General features: G+C 40.7%; 1 protein-coding gene across 1 annotated transcript in view; it reads right to left on the bottom strand.

The window, feature by feature from the left end:
- Positions 1-21,046, bottom strand: part of MYO3A (myosin IIIA) — a 122,795-nt gene that overhangs the window by 96,590 nt on the left and 5,159 nt on the right. The window contains exons 2-3 of the mRNA XM_014945894.1: positions 10,648-10,830; positions 7,052-7,186 (exon numbers count right to left, since the gene is read on the bottom strand). Coding sequence (XP_014801380.1) covers positions 7,052-7,186; positions 10,648-10,815 — 303 coding nt within the window. The 5' untranslated portion in view covers positions 10,816-10,830. The remainder of the gene's footprint in view (positions 1-7,051; positions 7,187-10,647; positions 10,831-21,046) is intronic.

The raw sequence follows: 21,046 nt of genomic DNA on the forward strand, positions 1-21,046 counted from the left end.
CACGGCACAGCAGACTCAGTCCAGGCCGGACGCGGCGGTGCAGATGTGTTGTTCAACATTCTCCACTTTACCCAGGAGTTACTGCACCACCACCTTCTCCTGGCCTTGGTGAGTTCTTATCCTTAACCAGGAGCTCTGATCATGCCACTCCCCTTGAACCCTCCTGCTGGCTGCCCCTTCTCCATCACACCAGCTATGAGCTAGTGGCTTTCACTGCCAGGACCTGTAGCAGTCCTAATATTATTCATGAGACAGATCTACTACTATCCTTGATCATCCATCTCTGGCTAACTGTAGGCATAACATGTTTTCCTTTCTGCTTTGAAGGAGCAGCCAATACAAACAGAAAACCCCACTGCCATCCTCCTTTAAATCCTCCTTAATAACTCTCCTGTGCTGCAATGCTGACAAATGCTTGCAGCTGCTTGAGATCACAGCTGACTTCTGTTATCCCCTTGCTTCTCCATTTCCCAATCCATTTGTTCTATTTGGCTTAAAGCTTTGATCTGAGCCCCCTGCTACGAAGGCTCACTTTTCGGATTGGAAAGGAGTGAGTAATTGATACTCTACACGTTGTGCCGGGCTCTCCATCTCTGGGCAAATTCAAGAATGGCAATTCTGCTAAAGGATCTGTGCAAAACCAGAAAGGACTTATATCAGGGAATCTCAGCTTGTTATGTACTCAGTAGATGTGAGTCACCAGACAACTGTAACTGCCCTTATAATTGCTAATTGAGTAGGAACTACACTGGTTTGCTACCCTGTGCTTACCACACAGCAACAGCCTTTGTCAGATAGGTTCTCTCACAGTCCTTGCCCTGTTACAAGCATTTTGGCTAGATGTGCAAGCTTTCCCAGGCCAGGCAAGCCACTAGAACTAATTTAGTAGCCATGATCGGCCATTACATTGGTACAGCAGGTTGGCAGTTCGCTATACTGGCACTTTATTTCTTTTTTCCCACGTGGGGTTACAGTATCCTCACTCAGATTAAATGGAACCCACACCATGGGTTTGTACTCTTTCTATGCTTCTGAAACGAGGACCAGGTGAACTGGAGCACTACAATTTTCTGTGTTCCCATTTAATTCAAAGCCCTGAGAGCTTCTGTGTACTGGGTTTAATGGTTTTGTGCTTTCTGGAAAAAAAGCCACACAAATGGAAGCATCTCAAGGATTTAAAAGTTTAGGTATTTGTACATTTAATTTTTTTCCTCTTTATGCTAACTTTTAAGAGATCAAAATTAAGTAACAAGTTTGAATAATTTCAGGCAAATTTTAAATTAGCAAACATAGCTGCCTACTGGATCACAATAATACTTGATGATAATCTTTCTGTTAATTCTTTTGAGTTACCAGTGTCTGGTTAGCAGTTTCAATTAACATCAAGAAACATCCAGATGACTGAACTCAAAGTATACCACTTTGCCTGCAACAACGTAGAATAACACAAGATACTGATTTATTTAATGCATCCATTTTCCCACATTATAAGGTTGAAATGGGAAACACTAACATACCACTTCTTTAGAGAAGCAAGTTCAAGCACAAGCTATTCTACACTTTCACATGATTTGTCTGAAGACTACACTAGAACAAGAAAAGGTTCTACACAAGAACAAAGATGAATCAGGTTCATTTCAGTCTGGACTGTGCATAACCTGTATGGATTGCAGTAGCTACTCAAATATTGTTTGTGAGGTACTTTTTAAGTACCTGGTCAGGAAACAGAGCTTGCCAATTGTAACATATTCCTCCTTTTCAAATGAACAGCATTCTAAATTTATCTCACACACTGAAAAATATTTTGATTTGGAAATGTTTTCATAATGTTGAAAACAATATATTCTAGTAAATGTAATACTATATGTAGTAATAAGTATATAATAATGACAAAAAAATATTGCATACTCTAAAGGGAGACTGTATAGCATGACAGTATCATCATCAGATTTACTCTGTCCACAAATGGATACTAACTAGAATAGTCTGAGACATCCTTAATACAGCAGTCATGGTTGCTGGGGAGCATGAGGGAAATGGACTGCAAAAATTGGACAGACTCTTCCTAAATAGCATCTTCTAGTGCCACCACAGGAGACAGAATGCTGTGCTACATGGATCATTGGTCTATCTCAGCAGGATGTTGCAAATGTTCTTGAAGTGTTCACGTACACACTAGGAGAACCCAAACACCTAAAAAGAATGCTTTGACAGTCTTGACTGCACAAAGGGATTTATTTCCCTAACTTTCTGGCAATCCCCTCCACCTCCCCAGAAACGGACACACACCTGTCCAAAAATGGAGAGGTTTCTACAAAATCCTTTTACATTAAAAACATGTATTTTTAGGTGGGAAGTTGATTATCCAAACTTTTTTCCCTACCAAGCTAAGTTTTAACTCATGAAAACAAAATCTTTTTTTTTTTTTTTACTGTAAAAATACTGGACATTCCCTCTATTTCCTAAGCATTAAAACATATTGAGATTGATAAAATATACTAGCTTACTTATGTGACTCACAAACCCAAATCCATCTCAAATATGGTATGTATAACTATGTGTCTTTTGAAAATGGACTAAGATACTTCTAAAAGTTCTGCCTGATCTGTGTAGGAAATGAACTACAGAAATATGTTGCATTATGACTCTTGGCCTCTGGCTTACAGTAGCAAGTAAAAGCTGTGTGAGACCTACCATTTACCTTGGTGTGGTATTTTCATCATTCACTCAGTCTTGACTAGGTTGTTCCTGGCTCCAGATCTCAGGCAAGGGCTGTACCACTTGTTCTCCCCACTTGCCCTTGATCTACACGCTCACCTGTAGGGCTGATACGATTTACCACTCCGCTCCATCTTCCCTCAGCTGATTTCCAACTATTTCGGATCTATTCCCTTCTGAACCAAGATCCAGAGCAGAAAGAAATGGGCTATAGCACACTCTGCCTTAGCTGTGTCATCATGCTGATGTCTGCTGACATGAAGTTGCTAAGCTGACTCATTCCAAGTGTGCTACTCAAGTGGTTCCTTCTCAAACACAGACTCAACCGGCCAATTTCTTCTGCCTGCATCTCTGGACACATGTGACAAGCAAGAATCCTCCCTCCAGCAATATTCTTTATCATAAATGCGATTAGAACAGCATCCACACAGATGCAGATGTTCAGCATATCTGCTGAACATACCTAGCAGAGAGAAAGGCATTTCTGAACCGAGAGCAAGAGTACTGTTATTCTGTACAGATGTATTCCTGCGTCACGTTCACTCATGTAGGTGGTTTCCCTAAAAATGCTGAACTGAGAAAATTAGGTTACTTTATTACCAAAAAATGCTAATTATCCTTAAAGCTCTCATATTAGTAGTTTTCCACTGGTTTTAATTTATTTGTTAAAAATCTATATTCTATACTAGTCTCAGATTTAGGTCCTTATGTGTTAAGATGAACACAACATAGTAACTTTACGCTTCTGCCACAAATATTGCACTAGTGTCACACACAAAAGCGTGTTACACAAAAAGGTTTATTTTTCCAAGTAATCATTATGCATGTTTTTTAACTAATTAGATCAACACTGAAAGGTTAAATCAAAGTATCTCTTCGTACTTTATTATATCAAAAAAGTATTTGTTTATTTTAACAGAAAAAAAATTGAAGAACAATAGCTCCTACTCTCTCAGAAGCATGTTTCCAGCTCACAGCACTGCAACTACATAATGCTTTACAAGATCAGTTAGGTAATCTGCACGTTAGCACAGAGACAGAGAAATGCAACGAAGAAAATTAAATCCAAATGTACCTAGAAAATGAGGAATTTCAATTCCAATTGGAAAAAGTATTTTCTATGAAGGCACATGCCATTAGGCAATTATTAAGGAAAGAGATTCAGGAAAGCAAAGCAATGTCACGTTTACCAGGATTATTCTGTAACAGATCACTTCTGAAGCAACTGGTTTTGGCTGCTATTGACATAGAAACTGTCAAATGACCCACACCAATAGGTCAACTCTAAATTCCATTTAATTGTAGGTAAATATTTCTTTATAGTCATGTGGTTTAATGATTTCTAGTCACAGGACAATGCCTTTAACCTGGATTGTGAACATCCAGTACCTCACTGTTGACATATGCCTTAGAGCGAGCAGGAAATGAAAATGTCAATTTTAGTTTAAAATGGAATGTCCAACGATCTTGTCCAAGAATTTGAGAGTACAGGTTCAATGGGTACCAAATAGTGTAAGAATAGATTCATTCTGGAAAACAGAGATGGAAGGTGGGGCAGAATATTTCACACCAATACTGCAATAATCTCATCATAAACCCATCCAAGGTCTTTTCCATTATTCAGAATGAGTGGTAAGTTATGAGGTCTGACAATTTTATGACAATTGAAGTATTCAGGACTAAAATCTCTCAAGAACCCTTTACAGTATTGTAGGATAGTCTTTTTAGCTACTTGGTCGGTTTTGGCCTCAAAACTCTACCTCAGCCACTTACCTTAGCCTAGTTCAAACCTGATTAGTCCCTCTTCCCCAAAACCCAAACGTGATCAAGAGCAATACAAAACAGCTACCAAAAACCATGTGTTACGTCAAAAATCATCACATTATATATACACAAAAAGGTGTAAGAATGGAACAGTACAGTTCATATAACCAATGCTGAAGAATGAACTAGGAGAAAAGAAATCTGGCAAGAATCTTTCTTTCTCAACTGGCTTGCTGTTGATACGTTGCACGGGACACATCTTAAAGAGCTGAGGATTTTTTTCATTTAGGAAAAAATGATTTAATAACATCTACATATATGGATTCAGACACTCCACAGATTAACTTTGTTGGTAAACTACAGCAGTGGCTCTAAGCCCATTACTAAACGCTGAGTTTTGCCATCTATCACAACACATTCCTAGTGGAATTTGAGAAACTTTCCCTCCAAGATCTCCCACCCACAGATCTCACCACAGAAGACAAAAGCGGAACAGAGCAACAAGCTCTGTTTTCAGTGCTCCACTGCCCTGTAGGCTCTTCCTGGCAGCTACAGCTTTGCAGGAATCCAGAATACTACAGTGCACAGTAGTCTGCATTTGATTCTCTACTTTTCCTCCTTGACATCATTTTGCATTCATGTACCATGGAAGCTGCTTGAGATTATGCAAACTGCAGTGGCGTACACTCTTCGTCCTTCCACTCTTTGGGAATGTATCTACAGACTGGGTACTGACTGCAAAAGGTCCACCTTCATTTCAGAGGATTAAAAGAATTTGCAGGGATTAGTTAATAGCTTTTTTTGAGAAAAGGAAATAAGAAAGATCTCATCCTTAGTATAAAACTCTACAAATCTAACTTTCAAGACTGGATTCCCCTCTTCAGGGGAAGGAACAGTTTAGAAATGAAAATGCTTTCTTAAGGTAAAATAAATAAAAAACCCACCCCAAAATCAAAGCAATTGAACAGAGCTAAAGTAAAGACTAGTCACCAGCTCTATGAATTTAGACCCAAATATATTGTCAAAAACCCCCAACAGAACAGAATGGAGAAGATAAAAATATCTTCATTCTAGTAAACTGTAGGACACCTAAATAGCTACTGTGAAAAAGAAACTGCAACAGCCATGTAAAGTGGCATACAACCCAAAAGGAAGGTGACACTTCAACAGAGGAATCTGTTCCATGACAGTTTTCTTTCCCAGACACCTTCATTAAAAGGAAAGCTTCATCAAAGTTACCACTGGAATTTCTGTTTCTAGTTATGCATATCTATGTGTACAAACACCAACTAAAATCCATTGCATTCATGGATCTACATTTGCAGTGACAGAAAGCATCCAGGACTATTCCACACACTCCATACTAGCAATTGCACATGTACAACTTGGCTTATACTACAGATGTAGGCTTGTGTTTTTTACATTAAGAAAATAAATCCATGTGAAATATAGAAGTTACAATATAAACACTTGACTGTTTCCTCACAGTCTTCTCCATCCTGGCTGTTTGACATCCATCCTGTAAAGGCCAGAAGTTTCACAGATGGAGTTTCTAATGCCCAGCAGCCACAACAGAAGCTAGATTTTCAAAGGCAGCCACTGCACAAAGAGCTGGTATCTTTTGATGTCAGTCTAACCTAATAATTTATCACGATTTCCAATGCAAACTATTCTTATAAACATCTTCCCAATGCAAGTCAGAAGAATTTGGAAAAGCTTTTAGAACTTAAACATTTTTTAGAGCTTGCTTCCAGGATTAGCTGCTATTGTATCATTGAGATATTTGGCAGAAGTTTTGTATTCACTCAGTAGACAAATCATAAAATATAACCAGCTCTTCAATCTCAACTTTATCTAACACTGATCAAACATCAGCAAGAGCCTTTACGGTTATGAAAGGAAACTATTCCTGTCAGAGACATACTTCTTCACTTTCCTCTGGGGAGAGGAGAAAGTTTTTTGCAGAATAGGTTATAGTGAATATATGAAAACAGTAACAACCAAGCTCTTTGCTCCTAGATTAGTCAAAAATAAAGACTGAAACACACAAATTACAGGCTTATTTTGCTCTGACTTCATTTGAGGAAATCCTGCTGCCTGTTTTTATTGGCTTGTTCATCTATTTGTGCGTTTACTTGCACAAAAAACCCTATTCAATTAATTAATTTCTATCATTTCATTCAGAAAAAAAATATCATCTAGCAGTTTCTTTAACTGTTATGTCACATCTTAGTCATATTTCAATAAATGCTACTGAAGGAAGATGCCCAATACAAGCTTTTCACCAAAAAAAAATTTTAGGTAGCAAATCCTATGAATTCCTAATAGAATTTCTATCCAAATTCTAAGGGAGCAGCAGTATCAGTATAATATCAAAATAAGAATGCTGAATTCAGAGCAGCCCATTAATTCAGAATACTGAAAAGACTAAACAACAGCATTTATCACTTCACATGCAACCACTCTAAAGAAAAACATGTAACAAATTATTTGCATCTCATTCATTGAGTTTATACTCAACATAGGAATGCCCACTGGAAGAAAACTCTTACTTTTCTGGATTATTTACCTCAAGAACTAGCCAAAGCTGATCTCCATTTTTCACATCTTTCTTATAGTACATGCCGTAGAATTTGACTACATTGGGATGATCAGAGAGAGCTTTCAAAATGTTGTACTCGGCTTCAATTTCTTCATCAATATCCTAGCGTCACAAAGGAGAAACACACAGCAGTTAATAAGTAAATAATAACAGCCATTTTAAAAACTCAACATATAGCATTTTCTGGCTACTCAAATGTAGTTGGAAATAATGCAAAGAAAAAATCAAACAGAATATCAATGTACCATTGCAGGGCTACAAATCTTGGTCCTGTTAACTTGTTTTCCCCTATTGTTTAGATCTCAAAAAAAAAAAAAAAATGTTAACATACTTGTTTCCAGATTTAAAACATTTTTCAAAAGACTTGCTATTTACACCCACCCAAAAAACCAAACAGAAATGAAAAATCAATTCTAGAGGAAGGCTACCTATGAACTCTGCTACCCACATGAATGGATTTCATATCAATGAAAAGCAACCTGCTGAAAACCTGTCTCACTCCTGCCAAATAAAAGTGACCATGGCAGAGACAAGGGAAGCTTTGTATTCCTGATGAACGACACTCCTCCTCATTTTGTTCAACAAGGCATCTGCCCCTAAAAGAACTTTGCTCACTTGTTTCTTATACAGATCTCTCCAATGCTAAATCCAACTCAAGATCCTCATATTAGCCTTTTGCCTTGATATCAGCTTGACTGGTCTCAAAGAACTTTGCCCATCACCAGCATCTTGAGGAACTGGGCTATTAAACTTTCATATTGAGATTACAAGGAAGAAAGAACCAAGGCACTGAAGGTGACATAGAAGGGAAGGGAAAGAGTAGAAGATAAGGAGGGATGAACAAGAAAATGCATCTAGCAAGAAAATAGCACCACAAAGCCAAAAAAGCCCCAAAACCAACAAACAAAACGACAGACCACAAAGCCAAAAAAGCCCCAAAACCAACCAAACCATGAAAAACAGTTTTGAGAGCCAAAAAACTATACACAAAACACACAATAGACCCGGCTGCCTTGGGGAAACTGGAAGAGAATTAGCCCACTGTCCTACTGTGATTTAATAGAGGTTTCCATCTCCTGAGGGGTACTCAGATTTTATGAGATTTTTACTATTATAAGGAGAAATGAAAAGAGAGAGAATGAAATGAATAGAATATTCATTCTGTGCATACTAAAAGAAAAAAAAAATCTTCCTCTGTATATTACAAAGGAAGAAAACTAGAAATATTTGGCTGAACTTTACATATTTACCTGCATAAGAATATCTCTTTTAGAAGCAGTAGAGGGAATATTTTCATGCGAACTCAGCACAGTGGTATTTTACTTAGAGCCCTGGGGACAAGACTAAGAGAATTCTCAGTTCCATCTTCATATATTCTCATTTCAACACCTTCACTTTTCTATTTCAGTTTCAAAAAGCTAAGCTGTTATTCAACACAAAGAATCTGAGAGCTCTAAAGGATTAAATATGAAATGCTTATTTCAGTCTCACATCACTCATGATGATGTAGCTCCCCAGTTTAATTTGGAAATATCAGTTAAACCAAGTGATACAAAACCACATTTCTTCTGCTTGTTTTTTTTCAGTCCACCTCTCAAGTGGCACAATTCTGAAACCATCTTCAAAGAAAAAAAATCGTAAAATTTAAAGAAGAAAATACAGAAAGTATCTTTTTATTCATGGCAATGGCTCCCTCTGCAGCCATTAATAATACTTTCAGTTTAAACAAAAAGAACTAGTTTATTGCTTTCACCCTATTTCTAGTATAGCATTGCCATTTTAATAGTAACATGGAGGTACAGCAGCCACTCCAGTCACCCTGTAAATAGGAGGGGGAAAAGAAGAATAGTAGTCTTAGAACTAAAAGGAGAATATATTCAGCTAAAAGATTCAGGTCTTGGAGTGTGACATTGACTGCATTACTGATTTCCAATCTTTCATTAAAATAAGGAATCTGTTCTAATCAGTTATACCTTTCCCTTCAATTCTTATGTTGCATCTTCATACATTGTATTCCTTCTGTCTTCTACTCCCTTATCTCCTACTTAATCTATTCCTCTTTTCTCTAGCATCAGCTTTACTACCTCTTCTTTCTTCCTGTCATCATCTTTTATCCTTTTCCTGCAACCTCCAAAGTGTACACAAAATTGAAAGTTCCCCCCATGCCATCAGTAATCCCTGCCATAACCAGCTGCCACTTAATAACCGTTCCTCAGCACTTGTGAAATAGATGAAAGCAGAAGCATTTCCTGCCATACAGGCATTTAGGAACACCAACTGCAAGAAAATCCTGCCTATTGTAAGCACAAGAACCCTGTTTACAGAAAGCAACACAGTCAAAAATAGAGCTTCCAATGCATTTGAATTCATCAAGATCCTTATCAGTTGGCTGCAGATCACGTTTACTTTGGGAGAGGTGCATGATATTGAATTGAGATGAGCCTATTTTTGTTGCGTTGAAAGCATGCCAAAATAAAAAGCAGATCAACAAGAAACACAGCAAAGATAATGCAAGACGCTATGTTTTCATAAACACATTTCATGGACTTATGGGTCACGGGATCATAATTAGACACTGCTTGATATGCAGGGATAGACAAGAGCCCCGTGTGGCTGTGTAGCTCCAGACCTGCAGCGTTGCATGGGGCATGGCGTGCTCTTCCCTTCCTGCTCACAGGTCACACAATGGAAGCACATGCCTCACAACTCTACACTGGAGTGTAAAAGATGAGCTCAATGGGGCCACTTGAAACAGGAACATCTCCTTGTCCATGTTTTGCGAGTTACTGTTCTCAAGGGAAAGCCCAAGCCACACGCAGCACCGCTGAAGTCAATGGGGTATGCCTTTACAAACCAGAGCATTGGTATGCTCTTCCTTACTCTTTGAGCATTAACCTGCCACCCAACAAACGTCAGTTATTGAGAACAAAAACAATCTACAACGTAATAATTCCACCTCCCGGTCACCTGGTGCTTTGTGTGTAGGAGCTATTGCCTTTGAATTTTCCGTTTGAAAATACGAATCCCTCTGTGATAACTACGTATTTTGGCACATTCTGAAAATGCAGAACCAACAATAACAATAAGGTATGCTATTTTATTTTTAAAGTATCACTCAAAGCATGTAACTCAACTAAAAGCATGTACTTAAAATAGATGCTTGAAGGTACATCTAAAGCACTTAAAAGTATGTAACTTTCTTACTGGCTAGTATGTTTAAAAAAAAAAGGAAAGGGAACAACAGTAAAAACAGAAGCAGCAAGGACTCCTCGTACTGAAAAGGAAAATAATCAGCTCTGCTTCTGAAAGTAGGAGATAAACAGTGGGGAACCAAAAGTATCAAAGTTTAGGTATACTACTGACTTCTACCTTCTGCAACCACTTCCAAGATCACTTACAACATGAACAATGCATTGATAGCTAGCCTGATACTTAATAAGTTGAAGCAGTTTATTTCACTACCACTTCTAATGCAAATGATCTACCAAGATGAAAACAAAAAAAGACTACATAAATTCACTTACAACTAAATAAGCACAAACCAAGTAATTTAAGTAGCTTACGTGAACAGGGTCCAAAATTTTGACTGCTGCTTTGCTGCCATTTTTCTTATTTAACACCTTGAAAACTTTTCCATACGTTCCTTTGCCAATAGTCTCAACTATTTCCCAGGTATCTGAAGGATCAGGAAAGCTATCAAATATTATTGTTTTCCCAGTCAACGGCAGCATCTCAAATGATGGCTCCTAGGAAAAAGAGATTTTAATGTTCACTCAACAAATGGGTAATAACAATTGGCTTCCTACAAATGCAAAGAGAAATACACATTCCAGTCTCAAACACTAGAAAGGTTTTTGCATGTAGTGTGCGTGCACTGAAAGCATAATGAACAAGAAATGCTGCACTTAATACAGGTACATGAAGTGAACACACTATCAAATGAAGGGAAATTCAAGTAATAATTTTAACTAATTTCAGGCCTGAGTGAAGCCAGTAGAAGCTTTCCCATGCACTTCAATGAAACTATAATGTCCTCTGGGATTTTTTGAGGGGCAGGGGAATGAGAGTCAAGTTCATAAAATCCAAAAGAATTTGGCTCCATTACCTAGAATTTTTTTTTTCCCCTTCTTGCCTAAAACCACAAAACAAAACATGCTAAATAATAGCATTAGGTTCATTCAGAATTTTACAGCAAATGGTCAGTTTTATAATTTTACTCTTACCATTAGAATTTTTATAGAGATATCATAAGGCTGAACAGATCAAAGTAGATCTTTTCACAATATTATGGCCGTCTGACAGCCAAGCATCCACAGCCATAGAAAACATGCTTACTGATGTACATTCATTAACAGCTGTTTTACATACTGTAAAGGAAACACCTTTTACAATAATGGAATTGTATCCATCACTGACCAGGTTACACCTATGCCCTGGTTAATGATGGATACATTTCCCTTATAGGAGTCCTCACAGTGACGAACTACCCAGCAGCTACAGTGGTAAAAACAAAGCACACCCCCCCACCACATACCCCACCCCAAACAAACAACACAACATAAATCCTGTCATTAAGAGCAGCCAGAAACTCAGAAGAAATGTCTTAAAAATTACATTCTCATTCATTAATTGTAGAGTCAAGACAGAAAAAGAGAAGGGGCAGGGAAAAGGACAGACCCTTACTAAGGGGTAAATAAATGAGTGAGCCCACTACTGAGCACAGAAGTCCCTCTTGAGCACAACATGCAATAAACCAGCCAGGTTTGGAGAGTCATTTGCATATATCCACTTTGAAAATATTAATATAATGCTTTATAAAGAGACTACAGTGTAATTATTCTTGGATTTTTTTTATGTCAACAGCACAACTCCACACACAAAGCATTTTATGTGATATTACTCCAGTGACAGAAACTGCACTGTGATACCATCCCACTTTTTCAATAATGAAGAGAATGGTTTCCATTTCAGCTTCAGTCACGGCTTCCAGCATACTGGCCATACTTTCTCTATTCACCTGCTTACTCATATAACCATGTATATCCTACTATACATGTAGCATATATATCCATTATACACACAGGACGTATACAAACTAAAAGAAACTGAAATGGACTGCTATACAAACATGTGTTGTACCAGCTCTTTCAATTACCCGATATGCATACTGGCATGTCATGTGTATTCAGGTTAATTTTCTCCTGGATAATACAAGCTCGCCTGGGGAACCTCCATACCCACTCATGTGGCAAAGTGGTGAGATGTGCTCTTAACACCGGGAAAATTGCAGCACTCTTGTTGTGTACTGAGGACTCCAACCAGTACTGGCCCAGTACCTTGATTTCAAGGGCTGTTGGGAACAAAATAATTTTACCAGCTACAATGAAATCTCCCTTAACACAAAGTAAAGACAGAGGATCAAGATTAAGAGACATGTACCAAGTTCGCCAATGACACAAAGCTTTGTGGAGCAGTCTATACACTGGAGGGAAGGGATGCTTTCCAGGACCTGGACAGGCTTGAGAGGTGGGCCCACGCCAACCTCATGAAGTTCAACAAGGCCAAGTGCAAGGTCCTGCATCTTGTCAGGGCAATCCCAAGCACAAATACAGGTAAAGGCTCAGGATTCTTCCCATCATTCTGCTCTTGGTTGACTAGCTCACTACTGAGTGAGAAGACAGGATTTTCTTCTCTCTCTCCTCCCCCATCCTTTTTTTTTTTTTTTTTTAAATATATACGTGTTTTTTCCCACTTTCCTAACCCAATTGCAGCACTCTTGTTGTGTACTGAGGACTCCAACCAGTACTGGCCCAGTACCTTGATTTCAAGGGCTGTTGGGAACAAAATAATTTTACCAGCTACAATGAAATCTCCCTTAACACAAAGTAAAGACAGAGGATCAAGATTAAGAGACATGTACCAAGTTCGCCAATGACACAAAGCTTTGTGGAGCAGTCTATACACTGGAGGGAAGGGATGCTTTCCAGGACCTGGACAGGCTTGAGAGGTGGGCCCACGCCAACCTCATGAAGTTCAACAAGGCCAAGTGCAAGGTCCTGCATCTTGTCAGGGCAATCCCAAGCACAAATACAGGTTGGGCAGAGAGTGGATTGAGAGCAGCTCTGAGGAGAAGGACTTGGGGATGTTGGTGGATGAGAAGCTCAACACGAGCAAGCAATGTGCGCTGGCAGCCCAGAAAGCCACCCACATCCTGGGCTGCACCAAAAGAAGCACAGCCAGCAGGTCAAGGGACGCGATTCTCCCCCTCTACTCTGCTCTGGTGAGACCCCACCTGGACACTGTGTCCACTCTGGAGTTCTCAGCACAGCACAAGAATGACGGGGACCTGCTGGAGCGGGTCCACAGGAGGGCCATGAAGATGATCAGAGGGCTGGAGCACCTCTCCTATGAGGACAGGCTGAGAGAGTTGGGGTTGTTCAGCCTGGAGAAGGTTCCAGGGAGACCTTATTGCAGCTTTCAGTATCTGAAGGAGCCTACAGGAAAGCTGGAGAGGGACTTCTGACAAGGGCATATAGTGATAGCATGAGGGGTAAAGGCTTTTTTTTTTTTTTTTTAAATATATACGTGTCTGTTACCAACTTCCATACCCACTCATGTGGCAAAGTGGTGAGATGTGCTCTTAACACCGGGAAAATTGCAGCACTCTTGTTGTGTACTGAGGACTCCAACCAGTACTGGCCCAGTACCTTGATTTCAAGGGCTGTTGGGAACAAAATAATTTTACCAGCTACAATGAAATCTCCCTTAACACAAAGTAAAGACAGAGGATCAAGATTAAGAGACATGTACCAAGTTCGCCAATGACACAAAGCTTTGTGGAGCAGTCTATACACTGGAGGGAAGGGATGCTTTCCAGGACCTGGACAGGCTTGAGAGGTGGGCCCACGCCAACCTCATGAAGTTCAACAAGGCCAAGTGCAAGGTCCTGCATCTTGTCAGGGCAATCCCAAGCACAAATACAGGTTGGGCAGAGAGTGGATTGAGAGCAGCTCTGAGGAGAAGGACTTGGGGATGTTGGTGGATGAGAAGCTCAACACGAGCAAGCAATGTGCGCTGGCAGCCCAGAAAGCCACCCACATCCTGGGCTGCACCAAAAGAAGCACAGCCAGCAGGTCAAGGGACGCGATTCTCCCCCTCTACTCTGCTCTGGTGAGACCCCACCTGGACACTGTGTCCACTCTGGAGTTCTCAGCACAGCACAAGAATGACGGGGACCTGCTGGAGCGGGTCCACAGGAGGGCCATGAAGATGATCAGAGGGCTGGAGCACCTCTCCTATGAGGACAGGCTGAGAGAGTTGGGGTTGTTCAGCCTGGAGAAGGTTCCAGGGAGACCTTATTGCAGCTTTCAGTATCTGAAGGAGCCTACAGGAAAGCTGGAGAGGGACTTCTGACAAGGGCATATAGTGATAGCATGAGGGGTAAAGGCTTCAAACTGGAAGAAGGTAGATTTAGATTAGGTATCAGGAAGAAATCTTTCACTCTGAGGGTAGTGAGACACTGGAAGAGGTTGCCCAGAGAAGCTGTGGCTGCGCTGGCAGCCCAGAAAGCCACCCACATCCTGGGCTGCACCAAAAGAAGCACAGCCAGCAGGTCAAGGGACGCGATTCTCCCCCTCTACTCTGCTCTGGTGAGACCCCACCTGGACACTGTGTCCACTCTGGAGTTCTCAGCACAGCACAAGAATGACGGGGACCTGCTGGAGCGGGTCCACAGGAGGGCCATGAAGATGATCAGAGGGCTGGAGCACCTCTCCTATGAGGACAGGCTGAGAGAGTTGGGGTTGTTCAGCCTGGAGAAGGTTCCAGGGAGACCTTATTGCAGCTTTCAGTATCTGAAGGAGCCTACAGGAAAGCTGGAGAGGGACTTCTGACAAGGGCATATAGTGATAGCATGAGGGGTAAAGGCTTCAAACTGGAAGAAGGTAGATTTAGATTAGGTATCAGGAAGAAATCTTTCACTCTGAGGGTAGTGAGACACTGGAAGAGGTTGCCCAGAGAAGCTGTGGCTGCCCCATCCCTGGAAGTGTTCAAGGCCAGGCTGGATGGGGCTTTGGCCAACCTGGTTTAGTGGGAGGTGTCCCTGCCCATGGCGGGGGGGGTGGAACTAGATGATCTTTAAGGTCCCTTCCAACCTGAACCATTCTATTATTCTAATACATAAATCCTCAAGTTTTTGTTCCAGATTCAAAACCTGCTTTTTCCTTCTGTCCAAACCTCTCCCTGCGATTCACCAGGCACAACTCAGCCAGGACATCGACTGCAATCTCTTCCTAAGCATTACCTTTCCACCTCATACCCAGTATTTAACCATGACTTGGGAGCTTCGTCACTTCCAGGCAAAGACATATCTTCCCCAGAACATGAACACAAACAAGTTGCAACATTTTTTTTTAGAAGTTTCTTTTTCTTTTGCCTATCAAATACCACTCAAATACAATCATTCTGCTCTTTAAAAAAAAAATAATATCACTTTTTGCGAATACATAAATGCTTTGTAATTAGCTCATAATTGGGACTGCACAAAATAATAACCAAATTGGGCATGATAAAAGGGATTAGGATTCATAATCCCAAACCCATGCTTTGAGGGATTCAACAATGATAGAACATCACAATTTCTCTGAGCTTTAGTTTTTAGAATTTAGGTTAACTATTTGTTTAAAGTTTACTGGATACTCAATCCATAACTGGTGATTTTTTCCCGAGAAAAAAAAAAGTAGAAAGCTATCAATTGGCACCTTCATAAGAAATGTGATGTCAAAATCATGTTGGAACCTGGCCACATACAAAGAATTTTCTACAGAATATGTAGTTTTCCACCAAAACCTAGGTGGAAACGTCCCACATTACAAGAATACACGGTAAGAGCCTCTGACCCAGGCAGCCTACACTAGGAGATACGCAAAAATTGAAGAAAGGAAGACTCATTTCCTCCCCTTCAGAGATGAGTACTGAAGATGCAGGAATGCAAAGAGCAACTTCACATATTTAACCTATGCCAGAGCCAAGCAGGGAACTCTTGTATCCCAAAATACAGCAAAGGCCCACCCCTTCACACAGAGTACTTACAGCAAGTGGAACATTCTAAGAAAAACCAGGCACATCAAAACCCAAAGCTTCAGACAGCTTCCCAGGCTTCATTAGCTTCTTATATATTAACAAAATGCAGCTGAAATTCATTGACTCCCAGTATCAATTGCTTACTTGTCTGTAGAGACTAGTACAAGGAGAATTGTTAAAGGACTGAAGAAACTTGATCCTACAGATGCTATCTGGCTACCCGTGAAGAGTGCTGGAGACACTGACAGGTGCCTGCATTTTCCTCTGCAAATCACACCAGCTGCACATCATCTTGTATTAAGAAAAGTCACCACGTGCTTAACCATAATGCATCCAATAGCTGCCATACTTAGTTCAGTAATTCAAGAGTGCTATTCCAGAAAGACATATTCACCCTAATCCTTTGTCTTTTGATTGACAGCCTCAAAATCATGACTTGAATGTTATATTGAACATCATACTTCCTCACTTCCACCATGTTTAAGAACAAGCCCCTGCAGATAAATCATTTAGCTTCCATTTCTATTATTAAAAATATATTAAATAGAATGATTTGAAGTCCTCTGTTCTGTGTGATGAATAATGTTTTATTACATCTCAGTGAAGTTGAGAAAGCTGATCATGATTTAACCTCATATTTCAGCAATAAATTGGACTGTCTCTGGAATACTTCTGGATGCCCAAACAACTGGGTAATTTATCATCCTACTCCCCACTAAAAGTTAAAACCACAACTTACAACTTGATCCAAACTTCAGGTCTAACAAGGTACTCTTGAACCTCTACGAAAACCCTTTAAAATACTCCAGGTGTGCTCAGCCTTGACAGTTCACTCAACTCCTGCTCAGATTTTGACTAACACTGCTCCTGTCAAGGCCTGATGTGTGCTGGGAGCAGCACCATTAGGTCAAAGCCAGAGCATCATTAGGCAGGAGAGGTGCTCAGAAAGAGCTAAAGGGCTCTTTTTGCACTGTTACCACCTGCCAATCCCTGTCTCCTGTAGCCAGTATCATTTGTCCGGCAGTTTCCTCAGAATCTGCAAATTTAGGGAAATGGTACAGACCAAACCTCCAAGCTGGAAGGTATAAAATATCATCTTAGCCAAAAAGCTTTTGAAGTGGATCAAACAGCAGCTGGACTGCTGAGGCTTTCCCACACTGTGATGGAGGAGGATGGGTTAAGTACTCACTCTCTGCTAGGTAACAATGTTTTTTTCCTTATTTCATCTTCATCTCTCATCTTTCCTTATTTCATCTTCATAATTGCATGAATTAAGAGTTCTGGGTTATAAATTATGAAACCTTATGACTTGAATGGTGAATAAGTGAATGGATGTGATAGACTGGTCTACACAAAAGGGGACTGAGACCTGTTTGTCGTGTTTGTTTGTTGTATTTTTTACTGAGCTCATGTAATAAAGTTTAAATAACAGAGTATGTTGTCCTGTAAATTTGAGAGACCCAAAATGATTAAATGAAGGGCATTTGGGCTGGGAAAAGATAGTTTTGGCGTTCCAGGACAAGAAGCCAATGCGGTTGGTTTTTTTGGTTTGTTTGTAGGTTTGTTTTTCTTTCCTCTAAGAAGGGGATCTGGCTGTCAAAGTTGTAAGAGCAAACAGGGTGAGAATTCTTATAAGCCAGCCCTATGTGATTTTTTTGCTTCCTAGGTCACATCAAACATAGACACCCTGTACAGCCAACCTCAGGTCATGTACTAGAGCTATTCAGAGATGCCCTGTTCAGCATCAATGCTGGCAGGTCATGGCATTCTCTATCATTTTCAGTATCTAGCTAGTTTGGAGAGGGAAGGGGTAGCCTCAAGAAGAACATAGTCTCTCTCCTGTGGACTATCTGATTGCTGCACAGGCAATTCAATGAAGCACACTTGTCACACCCCAAACTTCACATAACAATCGCACTGCTGAGGGCTTTATGGTCAAGGCCACAGAGCGTTACAGACAATAGAGTCAAGTGGGAATTTATGCAGCACACTTCCTCATCCATCATTCAGATAATGAGTTTTGTTCTGGAAATTCCAATACCACCCCCACTTAATTCTGGAGGATATTTGGCCTTGATTTTGATGATGATACAACCTGTATCTGAATGGGAACTACAATCAAATATCAGATCAGTGTGAGCAGATTATCTAGTTTGGCAATTAGTTAAAAACAAGTGTTTAGAATACAACTGTTTTTTTTACTTCATTTGTCAATAGCTGAATACACAACATAATTTCACCGTAAAACAACAACAAAAAATATAATTTTGCATGATCACATAATTTTTGTACTATCCATGTGTCTATCTAAATAACCTTCTTTGACTGTACATCAGTTTGCTTACTACTTTCCACTTCATACAACCCCCATTGTATTTCGAGAACCGAACAATTGTCTTTCCCATCTGCAATAAACTTTCCAGAGGAAAAAAACCACCTCTTTAGCCCCAGCTATGGTAGATGAAGAATAAAAATCAAGGACATTCTCCACCTCTTTCACTGTTGTGAAAAAGGGACAAGAGCTGGGATTTACTTAACTTGATATGTGCACAATACACCTATTGGAACCTAAACTAGATACTATAATCCCATTTTAGTCAGTCAAAGCAATCAAAAATTGATTTACCTGACCTAGTTAGCACCCACCTTAGCATAAGAAGACTTGCCCTCCAGAGTCTATACTGGCTAAGTTTCCATTGGCTACAACAGGAACCCAGTTATAAAGCTTCAGATGTAGACATGGTAGATGAAATCAATCCTATCCTACTTAACTGCTGGAAACAAAGAGCTATAGCTTGAGAACTGACAAAATGAGTTATCAGCTCCATGCTACAGTCAGGAAATCTGCAAGCCAGAAACCTGGCAGGCAACTTGGACATTATCCGATGATGCACAGAGAAGGCAAGAACCATGCAATGACACTGCCTGGGAAACTTTGAACCCAACAACAGAACCCTAAATTAATGCAAATGCAGAAATAAATGGTTACTTTAAAGCATTTGGAGGCAAGGCGTGGTGATAAATTTAGATTAATCTCAGGCAATGTATTTCCTGGGCACAATTCAAAGTATATATGTTAATCTTAGGGCTGCTCAAGGAAAAAATTGATGCATTTTTGAGGGCACTTTTTAGTGTTCACTCTCTGAAGGGCTAGGTAACTGCTTCTTCTGTTTCTAAACACACTTTTCCTCTTTGCTAACTGTTATCCAGTGACAACTTTCCCAACAAAGCAAGACAGCTTTCAGAGAAACTTGATGCCTCTGGACTCCTTGACCTTTGTAAAACTTCTACATGCAGTAGAGGAACAGTACTGTGTGGTATCGGTACCTGATCTCCTTCTATTGATAAATGCATATTGGGTGTCCCCACTGACATTTCATCTGCTGATTATTATTCAGCTGATCTTTACATTTCGACTTGCTGCAGGCCTGAACTGGCCAGCCCTGCTCATGGGAGGCTCCAGCTCTTCACTCTCTGAACATTCTCAGAGAGATCTACGTCAGTGTTAGGTTCCACCTTGGGTTTCTTCCATTCTCTGCCATGCCCCACACCAACAGAAGTCCTACTGCATGAGGTTTACAGTTGTCAGGGAACTCCATGGGAGGAGGGTTGGTTTTTTTAAGCAACAGGTTAAAGAATCAGCAAGGGCTGTAAGCATTCAATCTAATCTCACACATAAGGGCTGCCCACTGAGGACACACGTGACATCAATACAGGACCCCAGTTTTTTGAAGCCAACCTTTAGTTATAGGAAGAGAGTATGAAAGGAACAGAGAAACAAAATGCTAAATTTAATTATTTTAGTCAATTTTAAGAGCTCTGATATTTTGAAAACAAAGGAGAGCTAAAGATTTTTGTGGCAATTTTCATCCAAGAGAAAATATTTATGCAGGGGCATTACAATCATGAAAACAAGATTAATAACGGAAGGGGGAATGGTGTCATTATCAAATTGTATTTGGAACTTATGCCACCAGAAGTAATGAACTGACATTAGCAATCCATGAACTGAATCATATCCAGCTCATTTTGTGGCTCCCAGAAGAGAGGCACTACAAGTGATGAGAATAATTTTTCAATGACTACACACTAGATCAATATATTAGCAAAGAACTTAGCTTTCAAAGCTAAAGCATCACTTAATTTTCCTATTTTAACACAGTAAAACTTTATAAGGCCATAAAAATCAATATGGTGCTCTCTCGCTCTCTCCCAATTTCTCAGAACTTCTAAGAGCAGCGAAGTGGCAACTCAGGATTAATTTAGCAGCTGTATCGATGAGCTTTGGGAGGGCTTGAAATTAAGGTGATACAGTCGTTTGATAGCAAGGTAAGGAAGGCGGTACAGGCAACAAGCAAATCTGCTCGCAGTTCAACATTAGCAAGGAAGAAGTTATGGGCCATGGGTGTATACTGGGGGGTCGTGGGCAGGGTGAGGTTCCACGCATGCCGTGCCCAGGGCCATGTGTCCCTCGGGTGGGCAGCGCTGGCCTCGACACCCTGACTGGTTCCACCACAAGCACGAAGCAGCCCGGGCATCCCTCCTGACCACCCTGCACACCTTCCTCACCCAGAACCTCACAGGGACAAAAATAAAAAATAAAATAAAATTAGTAGAAATAGGCAGGATTCGCCCGGAGAGAGCCCATGGGACACAGCCAGCGCCCCCTCCACACACGCCCCCGGGGAGGAGGTCGCAGCCCGGCCCGCAGGCCACGCACCGCAGCCCCGCGGCCTCCTGGAGCGCCCGTCCCGACACGGTGCCATCCCGGGCGGCGGCGGGAGGCGCCGTCCCAGCCTGTCCTCCCCGCCGCACCACCCTCCGGGGGCCGGGCCGCCATGCCGGGGCGGGGGGGAGTGGGGCCGCCCCGAAGCCCCTTGT

Source organism: Calidris pugnax, unplaced genomic scaffold, assembly GCF_001431845.1.
Source record: "Calidris pugnax isolate Ruff unplaced genomic scaffold, ASM143184v1 scaffold19, whole genome shotgun sequence".
Classification (NCBI taxonomy): Eukaryota; Metazoa; Chordata; class Aves; order Charadriiformes; family Scolopacidae; genus Calidris; species Calidris pugnax.